This window comes from Henckelia pumila, chromosome 2, assembly GCF_033568475.1.
Source record: "Henckelia pumila isolate YLH828 chromosome 2, ASM3356847v2, whole genome shotgun sequence".
NCBI lineage: Eukaryota > Viridiplantae > Streptophyta > Magnoliopsida > Lamiales > Gesneriaceae > Henckelia > Henckelia pumila.
Window position 1 is genome coordinate 182,943,836 of NC_133121.1, and position 13,294 is coordinate 182,957,129.

Here is a 13,294-nt window from a genome sequence, read left to right on the forward strand (position 1 = left end):
CCATCGCTCGATCGGTCAAATATCACCGATCGAGCGGTGACAGTACAGATGCAAATATACAGCAGAAGACTTGATAAAACTCAAATCCAAAACATTCAAATCATAATCATGCATTACAATCACAATCTCTCCAATTAATACATGAAGTTCTAGAGTTGATCAACTGCTCAAAAGGATAAAACATGCATCGGTTCTAGCTATTACAATCCGAATAAAAAACATAACAAGTTTGAATCACATGCAAAAACAACCTTCAATCCAAGTTAAAGTTCTAAACACGCTTCAAAACAAAGACTAGATTGACATGCTAAATTTGAATTCTAAACCAAGTCTCACTTCTATCTCTCACTCTTGATCCTAACCAGGTCTTCGCTGACTTGATCCTGCCCCTCCTGTTGACAAGCACACATACAAAACAAAGCAATAGCCGGATAACTCCGATGAGAATGATATTCCCAGTAAAAGCAACATAACAAGTGATACAAGTAGCATATCAACAACATGCTTTCAAGACCACATAATCAAATCAAAACGAATGATATGTGTGTCTTTAAAATAGGGATATCAATTCTGATAAACGAGGGATTGGTGCTATGCTTTTGGGATCCCGGGGATGAGATCACGTAACGACTCACCGACTCTTCCAATCGAGGTGGTGCCACATATCCCAATCCCCTAGACTTTGGTGCGACTATAAGGAGTATGCTGACACTAGGTGAACTTCTACAACCCAGGCCACTCGCAGTATAGCCCCCAAAATATATAAATAAAAAGGGTCGTTCTGCCCGCTAAAATCAAAGGTTTGGCTCAAGATGAATGCATAAGGAAAACATAAAACATTAAGCCATATAACAAAAGCTCAATCAACAACAAAATACAAGTTCCACATGCTAGAACAAGTATTGATGCAAGTATGTGATTTTAAGGGAAAACTCAAGAACCAACTGTCTCGAGTATGCTATCCCGCTAAATGATGACTGCTTGTACCTTTTGATACGAATAGCTCCAAATCTGGATAAGCTACAATAAAAGGTTATATCAGAAACTATACAACCTAACAACAACAACGGCTCAAGGTAATCTCTTTACCGTTCTTCGTCCAACTCTTAGACGATCGACAGCTGCTAAATCTGGGCTCGACCACTCCAAACGAATCTGTTTAGAGACAATAGATGATCAACAACGACGATCAAACTCAAAAGCCAAAATTCTATGATTCAAACGGTTCAAAATCTCAAAACTCAAACCGGCGGCATAACGGCTATAAACTGATCAAACCGAAAACGCAGACAGCAGTATAATATTGATATCAACTCATATCAATGCTAATACAACAATAAAGGCTCAAACCCAACAAATCTCAAAACTCAATTTTCGAAAATAGGCTTTCAAAAATCATAACAAATCCGAACGACGCTCTAATTCAAAATCGACTGAGAATAAACGATCAGAACTCTGTCAAAAACAACATAACCAAAACTCAATCGATTCTAACAACATCCAAAAATAGAAATGCATCTGATCGTGGAAAAACTTACGATAGAATGAAGCTCTCGCTGCTGTGATCGCTAATCTGCCTTCAGAAATAAATTCTAACGGACGGATCGAGCTCGGGAAGAAATCTGGAAGCTTGAAGAACTCAAATGGGCGCTTCAATGGAGGGGAGACGGCTTGGGGAAGGTGATGAAGTGAGAGACAAAGTCAACCCAAGCTAGATAATATATTAAACTCTAATTTTGCACTTTAGTTCCTTAAATTTCCAAATTTTGCAAAATAGACCCTGATCAAAACAAGTCGGCTCTTGAACTCTGTAATCTTCGATTATCTCAAATAAACTCAATTAAGATAAATTTGGGGCGTTACAGATATTATCAACACCTTTTAATTTCATTCATTTTTTTATATACATATATGTGAAAATTTTCATAAATATCATATATTATAATATACTAATTTTTGTTTCAAAATTTTAAATTCGATAAAATGTTATCACCATTACTTAATTTTGATTATTTTTTATACTATATATATGTGAAAATTTTCATAATTTTATATATGATAATGTATCAATTTCGATCCAAAATTTGAAATTTGATCGAAAAAATCACTAATATCCAATTACAATTAATTTTGTTGTGTCCTTCTATATGTTAAAAATTTCATAAATGCTATAAATAATACTTTAAGTTGCTTAAATGATGTTATGGCTCGACCCACATGAAAATATAAGTTGCATTTAAATATGTACATTGATGTATCATTTATTAAATTTATGTTATGATTTTGAGTTTTTTTTTTTTTTTTTTTTGCTTTTATATATTTATTTCTCATAACTCTTTATTATATTAAATAAATATAAATGTTTTTATATAATATTACGTTTTTGAACTTTTAAAACAGTATTGTTGTGAATATTTGGTATATTATATTATATGTATATTAATTAGAAACTTGCTATAAATATTTTTAACATATTCTCTCAAAAAATAATTAAAATTCTCATTTAACAGTGTTTTTTTTTTGTTTTTGAAACACTCATTTAACAGTGTTAGAAGTGAAGTTTTTCAGCTAAAAGATATATATAAAAAAAAAAGAGTAATAACAAGAAATGAAACAAATTCCTAATCATGTGCGACAGTTGACCGGGTAATGGTGAAGTCAATTACTCATAAGGATCGTTTGGTGGACGGATCAATACTGCAACTTCACACCTTTTCCTTTATTTTATTTTAAGTGTTTCCTCCTTATAAGCCAAACAAAGCATTAGCACACTTTCGAGTTTCAAAATAAAGCACTACAGTGGAAACCCGAAAAATCATCTTTCCCAGAATTAAAACTAGGCTTTTGAATCAATCCAGTGGACGAGTGAAGGGCAAACTGAAAAGGATCTGGCCATGGCTGGGTAATCTCTTGTACCCCTTTTTCTGTTCCGGGTTTACCCGCATTTGAGTCTATTTCCTGAATATTTTGTTTTTTTAGTGGAATCATCGGTTGATAGATGCAAAAATAGGCTTTTTTCTGTTTTTTGTTTTGTTTTTTCGTTTATGGTTGAATCTTGTATTAAGTTTCATCGGGCTTTTTCATGGGTTCCCTTTTGCTTCGGAGTGCAAAAAATCCATCGTTTTATTGTTGGATTTTTTATACTGCTTGAGTAAAGATTCAATCTTTGTTGGGGTTAGTTGAATCTTTAAGTCAATACTGGGATGGGTTTTTTGTTAGTGACAGAAGGGTGTTGTTCCGCATTTTGGGTTAGTTTTTTGTTTTTGTTTTTTTGTATTTTTTTTTTGTTTTTTTTTTGTTTTGTTTTTTGGTTTGATTGAGTGAGGCGCTTTAATCATTGGTAAATTTAAGTGTATTCTTTCCCTGACATAAATGATGATTTGGTAGTATTCAAGATGCCTACTTTTTATGATCTCATGATCATTCTTCGAGGGAAAGCGGATTTTCAAAGGATAGGACTGTAAGATTTACGTGTCTTCAGCGTTGTGGGGATTTGTGTGCGTGTAGTTTGACTAAAGAACTCGTGGTGGTGTTAATTTTGATGAGAATTAACATAACAGTGGAAGCAACGTGGTTTCATACGGATACAAACTCTATTTGCAACAATCTCTACCATTCTTTTTTTACATTGTTTGCATCCATGATGGTCAAATGCTTGAGGGCAGAATGTTTGTCTTAATTTAACCAGACTAGTTTTCTTTTCTTACAGTGTTTGCATCCGTGAGTGATAGGAGTCATCAACATGATTGAAACTTGAAAGGATCATGTTTTTTTGGGTTTGATTGGTATGCTTCCTTTTGGTTTTTTGGAACTCCAGATGCTCAATTATCAACATTTAATTGAGGGAAAATTTTTTATGGATAATTGAAAGGAAACTGCTACTTGAATTGGCATGAAGTATTAGATGAGAGTTGAAAATTTGAAGAGTCGGTAGGCATGACAATATGTTATGAATATCTCTCTTGGAAACGAAATTGACTTTAGTGAAAGGAGTTTCATTTGTGGGTATCTGCAAAAGGAAACCAGGGCGTTCGATTTGTGAATGAGGGACTATCTTCCTGTAAACTGTATTACTGTATTAGTGTGATGGAATACTTTGTTTAAGATTATTGTTTTCTTTCAATGACATCTCAGTAAGTTTTGCATTTTTTTCACTCTGTTTGGTATCACATCAAGACTACACAACGTCTGGAAACCATTCTCGCTCATGCTGGTGCTTGTTGAAGTTCATGCTTCCTTTACCTTTTGTATATCTTGCAGGCCATCATGGTTGGTTGACCCCAACAGAATTGCCACTAAAATTAGAAGTGCATCCGGCAGGTGTGATCCACTAAAAGTCAGCTGGAGTAGTAACCCAACAAAATCTTGCCCAAATTGCCAATTTACAATTGACAATAGCGACGTATGATTCAAAACTCTCCTATATTGTCTTTCCTGTTTATTGGTATGCTAATATGCTTTAGGATTATTTTTGTGAAATGCACAATTTGCAATGGAATACTTGTATCTGTCGTGTGATAATATGGCTTTTTCCTGGATGAACACATATACCGGTCACTTGAGTGCGTATCTTGCGTACCACTCGGAAGATAAAGGCTCTGCACCCCTTCCCTCACCATGTAGACACTACTTAATGAGAAAAGTAATTGAAAAAGATGTAGTCACATCATACTCAAAATATTTAATATATCGACTGACTATACTCTTAAAATCTTATCATTTTTGTTGTTGATGTTCATTGGCGTGATAGCTAAAGAGGTTATGCATACCAAAAAAGAATTTGATGCTGATTATGTCATGTTGGATATACCATTTCTTGAATCTGTTCTTCATAGTCTGTAGTGGGTGAAAGTTTGTTTTTAAATGAAATTTAACTGTAGGACTTCCCTGGAGATGAGCGCTATTGTTTTGAATATTGGCTTGAGTGGAAACTATTATTGCTATTGCCTGACAGGCCATTGACTGTTCAAATTTGACTGGCATATATAACATTTTGTGATTAAACTTTCTATGTAAATAAATGAACAAGAATGCTCAGATCTTTGGTTCTTCTATGTATAACAATATTATGTTAGCTGTTAAAATGTAAGAGCAAGAGTAGTGACCAAGTCGACATTCATTTCTTATGTAGGTTGCTCACGAGTGGCCAGGATTACCCAGTGGTGTGAAATTTGATCCATCTGATCAAGAAATAATGTGGCACTTACTCGCTAAAGTTGGTTTAAATAGTTTGAAACCTCATCCTTTCATTGATGAATTTATTCCTACTGTAGAAGAAGATGATGGCATTTGTTATACACATCCTCAAAATTTACCTGGTAATACTACAATCCATTATTCTCTCTGTTTCTTGATTTTCTTCTCTTCGCCTTAGTAGCTTATGTTCTTAGACTCCAAAATATCTGGTATTTACAGGTGTAAAACAAGATGGAAGAGTATCACACTTTTTTCACCGAGCTATCAAAGCTTACAATACTGGAACACGAAAGCGTCGAAAAATACATGGTGATGATCTAGGAGATGTTCGTTGGCACAAGACTGGCCGTACAAAGCCTGTTTTCTTGGATGGCATACAAAAAGGATGCAAGAAGATTATGGTTCTGTATATAAGCCCAGTTCGAGGTGGAAAGGCAGAGAAGACTAACTGGGTGATGCATCAATATCACCTTGGGACAGGGGAAGATGAAAGAGAGGGGGAATACGTTATCTCAAAAGTGTTTTATCAGCAGCAGCAAGGCAAGCAGAGTGAGAAAATCGAAGAAGATATTTCCGAAGGTAATGATGCTATGATTACTAAAGTGGATCCTGTTACACCGAAGTCTGTGACTCCTGAACCTCCTTGTACTGAAAGGAGACTCTCTAGCCGTGAGCCGGAGGTAAGTCTGATTTTCTATCATGGCCATAATATTTTTTGCATCACCGTGTATTTGGTGAAGTGTGAAAGTTTACTTGGGTCTATTGTTAATATAGACGCAGTTATGTTATCTTCCTTTAGGAAGTGCTTTACTTCCAATTCACTGTGTTGATTTGTTGGATATTTTTTCTCCATTGTGACCCTCAACTCATAGTCTCTGTCAGCAGTTCCTATTACATATATAGAATAGCCCATCATTATATCGAAAGCTATTGATCCTAAATCATTCAATTATTGATACACCACATTTTGATGGGTGTACCACGAAGCCACCACATAAAACATTCAGGCAATCATTCCTCCATTGTATTTTACCTTTAAAAACATGATAAATTCATATGTGTTGGTTGGATCACAACTTCAGTGAGATATGATATCTCTCACGTCCATTCATTTATTTGCCCATCTGTGGTTTGCTCTAATTTTCATTTTCTTCTTGTTCTAGTTATATGGGGTTCATATGTTAGAAGAGGTGGAAACACCTGAGCCTTCCAGTGATCAAGTTCACAATAATATGGAAATTCAAACTGATCAAGTAGGGAATGAGGACGATGAGGCAGCTGCTGAAGACAAATGGTGGGAAAATGAGTCGCAGTTCTTGCTTAGTTCTCAGCAACTGGTAGAAGGGCTATCTTTGTGCGATGAACTTCTTCAAAGCCAATCCCCTAATAGGGATGATAATGCAGATGTCCAAGCACCGAATGACAAGCCCCGTCTGTCTGATTATGCTCGTCTAGGGCCCGAGCATTTGAAGAGGGATCTGGAGGCATGCATAGCTCTGGTTCCTGATCCTGCTAACGTGGAGCTTGATACGCCACCTGATTTCAGGTTGAGCCAAACTTTGGTTCCTGCTTCTGCTAACATAGAGCTTGATACGCCTCCCGATTTCCGTTTGAGCCAAGCTTTGGTTCCTGATCCTGCTAACATAGAGCTTGATACGCCTCCTGATTTCCGATTGAGCCAACTTGTAAGTTTTTCTCTTCTCAAGAGTTCTTCCTATCTACTTAATCGAATAGTACAGTTTTCTTTCATAGTTTGTGTTGTAATTCAAACACTCGTGCAGGAATTCGAATCACAGGACAGTTACATTGCGTGGGGCGGAAGCCTAAGAGGAGGCAGGACAATTGATTAGAACTTGAACTGAACACTGTCATCAAAGAAATGGTAGCTCGCCACCTTTTTGTGAAGCTTTTTGACTTGCTAAACGAACGGATTCGTAGCGAATGATGTCTTGGTCTGTCGTTGCACCAGGTGTTGTCCTCATTGTGGGAGCTCTATGAACTTTGTGTGACATTTCTGCAGTTGGTTTATGTGCATATTTTCTGATATTTTGCGTTGCCTCCCCATTAATGTCCTATATGCTTATCATCGCAAAATCCTATGTTTTCTTTATTTTCATGTCTATCTGACAGAGTGACCATAATAATTCATCTTAATCGCACTCCCCAAGAAACGGCGTCCCTTATGGATAGAACAATCGAAAGGTAGCGTGTTGTAAGATTCAAAATATTTGAGTTGCATTGTTATAACTTTTATTAAAAGGGCAAGTATTCAGTTCTACAAATGATTTTCTTGTATAATAAAATTAAGGCAACCGAATAAGCTAATACATAGGAAAATTAAAGGAAAAAAAAAACACCTAGAAATCCCTTCACATCAAATAAATTGCATATTAAGTTGTCAAACAGGGACTTTGCACTTTATGTACACAACCTGGGAGGAGGGTGTATCATCCCCTTTCGGCCCTCACGTTGATCTGATCCAAATACAAATTCTGCGTAGTCTCGACATGTACAGTAAATTCATATTTGAACACGTGAAGCACTTCTCTACATCTTTTTTATACGAGATACGTCGATCTGATAAATACTAACTCCGTGCAAGGACGATTTGTATCGGATTGATTATCATGCTCCTATCACATTCACTAAATTCATATTTTGAACACTAACTCCGTGCAAGGACGATTTGTATCGGATTGATTATCATGCTCCTATCACATTCACTAAATTCATATTTTGAACACGCACGCGAATCAATTGTCTACATCTTCGCGACACGGAAGATCATCCCGAACAGCCCAGAGTTCAAACATTTGCCATCTCATATATACTAATTTCCTCTCATTATTTTTCACGACGAGTGTTGGGATTGTGATTTTCAGCAGAAAACAAAGACAGATATAACTCAAGTGGGAGAATGGGGAAAATACATGAACCTGCAGGGGACTGCTCTTAAGGTTGTCCCATCCTCAAATAGTACCACGAAGTGACTAAAGAGGAATGCTGGACCTAGACTCATCAAATAAAGTGTCTGAAAATAAATTCTGAGGGGTCATCCAAATATAATCCATGCATTGAAGTCATGAGCAAAAATCTAGCCAGTTTTGTGTAAAATTTGAAAACAGCATTCCCTTTTGTGCAAAAAAAAAAATTTCGCCCGCCTTGACTCTTGAAAAAGTATTATTTTGTTTGCCAAAATTATTACTCTTATTATAGATATGGATCGATCAACTTATCTCACGAATATAGATATGTCACTGTGAGACTATCTCACATGAGACTTACTCAAAAAATTTATGTTTAGCATGATTAGTGCATCTTAATATGCATATGGAAGCATATATAGATATAAAATACCGATAAGCTTAAAGATATTATTTTATTAGATACTTTAAATGCCGAATAGTACAAAATCTTATACATTACTTTTAAGTATTCTTTAACTTAGCTTAGCCTTATTTAAGGCTCTACAACACATTTATTTATATAGAAGTAAAGTCCAGTGCATATTTATATACGTTAGTGTTTTTGGCACACGATGCGTACATATATATTATATTTTGTTGTGTTTGATAATTTATTTTGTGAAAAATATATATTATTTTATTAGAACATGATATTTATATATTAAATACGATTTATTGAATTAGTTTCGATATTTTTTCATGACGTGGAACCCGCAGTCATTACGTTTCGGTGCGCACTGGGTAAACCTCTGAACTAACGCAATAGCCTGCAAACTACGTTAGCCGGGTAAACCATATTAGGCAAGCCCTGTGTGACAGGCTAGTCCAAGAAAGTGTTGGTAGGGGGAATTGAACTCCTGACATTTGGCCAAGAGTTAACCTACTCCACCAACTTGAATACCTCTTGGAGATAAATTCAACTTTGATATATAGTAAAACGAAGTTGGAGAAAAAACCAATGTGCGATAATTATTAATAAAGACATAACAACAAAGTTAGACAACAAATATTATGAAGAGTGAAAATGCAAACAAATTTGTGTCATATTGACATACAAAAATTAATCAGTATGAGATTCTCAATGGCCCGATGAAACATTTTAAAAGTAAAAGAATCCAACTCAACTCATGGAAAAAAAGAAAAGAAGATTAAAAAAAAAACTTATAAAATCTAGCATGGATAAAATTAAAAAACTGGCTCCTTCATTGAATGATACATTTATACAAAACCAAATACAATATAGGATATTGCGCGACAAGGCCGAAAATTAATAATCCCGATAATTGTCCTAACACTTTTTATTTTGTCTTTTAAAATATTTTTTCGATGGCATAAAATTTGGTGTGAGATAATTTTTTATAGTTGTTACATGGACAACCTACAAGCTAGAGAAAGATCTAATCAACCAACATGAAAATTGGGCCATATTGTGTTTGAAAAAGTGTTTGATTAAATTTGATCACGAGGCTTGCTATCAATTCTCCCCACTGTTTTTGTTGTTAGGATGCATTTATTTAACAGACATAAAGGCCACGGACACCCTGGTTGTAAGAATAATAATATTTTATTTAATATATCACTTTTCAGAAATTAACATTTTAATCGGGTTAATATCAATTTTGAATTCTCTTGTTTGCGGTAACTTATATCTTACATGTAAATTATACCGACACTGCTCCAAAGAACATTTAAAGGCGAAATTTATCAATACATGTGTGGTCAACTAATTTTTCAGTGGACCTCACATATATTGATAAATTTTCACCTTTAGACGGATTGTTAAGGCTCTACTTATACAAGTAGGGTAAAATTTTCTATTGCCGCTTCCTCAAATTTTTTCTCTATTTTTTTAGGCTATCAAATTAATCTCCAATCTTTCTTGAAGTTACCCTTAATTTAATTTTATTTTTTAAAATTTTTAGGAGTGATTGTTAACATTGAGTTTCGAACTCCTCGTCTCACATTCAAAACTTTGATGTTAGATGAGTTACATGTCATCGGCCACTAAAATCTTCCTACACACCGTCTATTTCTCATTTCTCCAAATTGAAGAACCCTAGGTTGAACCACAACAAAGTCGAAGCACAAGCAAATTCGAACCGCAACAAACTCGAAGGCAACAAATTCAAACAATAGCAAAATGTCTTCTAATGTATGAATTATGATGCATAACATTAACATTAGTTTGTTTCGCACTGATTCGATTCGCTGAAATATCATTTGCTTTTATTAAAATGTTTCCCCATAACCCTATATCTATTTCCCAGAATTCGATAGCTATGTCCCTTAATATTTGTTGTGGTTCGAATTTTATGTCGTCAAGAATGAAATCCTACACTAAGGTGATACTCAAATCATGCATCCAATGATTCATATCTCTACACATCAGCGTAATAAATGAGATATTGTTGACGTGACAAATCATAGGATATTAGATCTATCATTGGAGTAATACCGTAAGATAGGTTGAATAAAACCTCAAAGGAGATCTAGAATTTTCAATTTGGGGAAAATAAGGTAAGCTCGCGTATGGGATGATTAAAAGAGGAGATGGGCTCGATCGTCACTATATTTAATGGGAAGATAACGGGAGGGATTGAAATAAAAACACTACGAAATATGAGGGATTAATTTGGGGACCCAAAAAAATATGAATGATTTCGAGAAAAATGACAAATAAGAGGAACCAAAACGAGTATTAATTATAGTTTAATCAGATACAATCATAAAATTGACGAAATATTTGATTTTTAAAATTTTTAATCTCTGATAATTAACCATTTACTAACTATGCATAGGGCCGAACGTTTGTCGTTTTACAAAAAATTATAAAATATTAGTACGGTGAAATTGAAATATTTTAAATCGTACAATATGTTAAGCTCTACATGACTTTGATTGATCTCTCAACAAGGACAATTATTGCATTTAACACTATAATTACAAGTGTTTGCATTTTTTTCAATACAAAAACACTAGTGTGAGATGGACTCACATGTAAATTTTATTAGACGAATATCTTAATTAAGTAATTCATGATAAAATATTACGTTTTATGCCAAAAAAATTATTTTTTATTGTAAATATAGACAAAGTTGATCCGTTTTATGGATAAAGATGTATAAAATCGTCTCACAAGATACATACTCATTTTTCAATTACCTACTTTTTTTTCAATGTGATTTCTAAAATCTATTCAACTTATCTAATTGTTATATAATTTTGAATGACTAAAGAGATTGATGAAACACATGAATATCAGTAAAATTTTGATAAAGTAAATTTACTATTTTATCCTTAGATTACATCATTAGAACTTAGAAGAAGATGTGGAATAGCTCGATAGCAGGTCCCTTTTCATTTTCTTAAAATTAATTTTATAATTAAATATTATTTAAAATATTTTGGAAAAAAAAAATAATCCATGAATGTGCATGTGTGGTAGTGGGTCAAACAGTCACGCACTTGTATTTTTTAGTGAGTTGCTCATAATTCATGCTCACAAAATAGTCAAATAAAATACATATATATAAAGTACACACTATTTTTTTTTCAAAAAAAATTTATAAATATATTTTTAAAAAAATCGTTGACTCACTTCAATGAGATCAAACTTATGAAAAAATAATTTATATGACTTAATATCACAGGCCGAGACAGATATATATAAAAATTTAATGGAATTTGATTGGACTGATTTAATTAAACAAGGAGAGAAGAGAAGAGGAGAAAGGATCAAAATATTATTGCATGGCTTACAAATTTATTTTGACCAATCCATTGAAGCAACCTTTTGTAAGTTTAATAATGTGATGAGATGACAAACAATCCATAATATAAAGATAGTAAATCAGTATATAGATAATATAATGATGTATGACTCTAATCATTTATAGAATTTGAATCAAATGTTAGATGATTTAAATTAATGTTTGTAATAATTTAAATATGTCTTATTATTTGCACCAAATGATGTCTTAAATTCGAAAATCATAACAATTTGAACATAATATACAACGACAATATTAATTAAAGAAGGGTAAAAACTCAAGAATTTAAAAAATGGCATCTGAGTTATGGCCGGATTATACAAGAACCACAATGAGGGCAAAAATTAGTACAAAATTGTGAATTATTAGCTAGTCTAACATCAACATCCCCTATCCTATTATGTACACAATAACAACACATACTAAAAAATAATAATAAGGAAGAAACTGAAAATTCTCCAATTTCACTAACAAATTAAAAATAAAAGATGCAGCTAAGAAATACATCGTCTTTGTCGAGTAACTTCAATCGTGATAGCAAAGAAGCATAACAACACATCTCCGAATAATGTAGAGCCTCGCTCTTTGCTCCCGGACGATACTTCCAAGCCCTCGACTCGAAATCTTGCTCTTGTTGTTGCTGCTCATCTTCATTTTTATTTGACGATTTTACGAATTTATTCTTCTCAAAATGAAATGTGAACCAAGTACTGGATCGGAGACTCTTCTTTCTTGCAAGAAAGAAGAGAAAAGGGAAGGGCTTTTAGTTTAGATTGTTTGATGTTTGAACGTAGTTCAAGTGGTTATGGTGTGTTGGACTTTTATAGTGGGGAGTTAATTTTATTTTTATATTTATTTATTTGTTTATTATACTTGAAAAGGCAACAAATGGGTCATGAACAACCTCCCTTGCTCATCATCAAGTTGTATTTCATTTTATATTTTATATATGTGTATTTATTAAATTATTCAAAAAATAAATATTCATCTACGAAACCCTTATAGAGTTGAGATAATTTAATTATGTTCGAAATTGTATGATATATGTTTATCTTTAAACCTGATTTATATCCAAACATTATAAAAAGTCGTATGAGACCGTTAAAATAGTCAATTTTGTGAGACAGATCTTCTATTCGACCCTCATCATAAAAAATATTTATCTTTTATGTTAAAAATATTATTTTTCACTCCAGATATGGATGAGATCAATCCATCTTATAATAATTATAAGATTGAGCTTTTGTCGCTTTACCAAAGTCTATAGCTAGTAGCAATAGTGCAACTCAAATCTTTTAAACCGCACAGCAGCCCAAGTGTCATAGTTCGATCGCTTTACCAAGCATGGAAAATTATTGTACC

General features: G+C 33.6%; 2 protein-coding genes across 2 annotated transcripts; one reads left to right on the top strand and one right to left on the bottom strand.

The window, feature by feature from the left end:
• The first annotated feature begins 2,756 nt into the window (after nt 1–2,756).
• On the top strand, nt 2,757–7,242 carry LOC140880527 (SUPPRESSOR OF GAMMA RESPONSE 1). Its single transcript, XM_073285054.1, has 6 exons — nt 2,757–2,902; nt 4,261–4,402; nt 5,132–5,318; nt 5,416–5,876; nt 6,360–6,881; nt 6,978–7,242. Exons 1-6 carry the CDS (start codon nt 2,895–2,897, stop codon nt 7,044–7,046), a joined length of 1,389 nt encoding a protein of 462 aa, XP_073141155.1. The 5' UTR covers nt 2,757–2,894; the 3' UTR covers nt 7,047–7,242.
• Nucleotides 7,243–12,312: 5,070 nt separating this feature from the next.
• On the bottom strand, nt 12,313–12,692 carry LOC140885512 (small polypeptide DEVIL 4-like). Its single transcript, XM_073292496.1, has one exon. It carries the CDS (start codon nt 12,584–12,586, stop codon nt 12,458–12,460), a length of 129 nt encoding a protein of 42 aa, XP_073148597.1. The 5' UTR covers nt 12,587–12,692; the 3' UTR covers nt 12,313–12,457.
• Nucleotides 12,693–13,294: the final 602 nt, after the last annotated feature.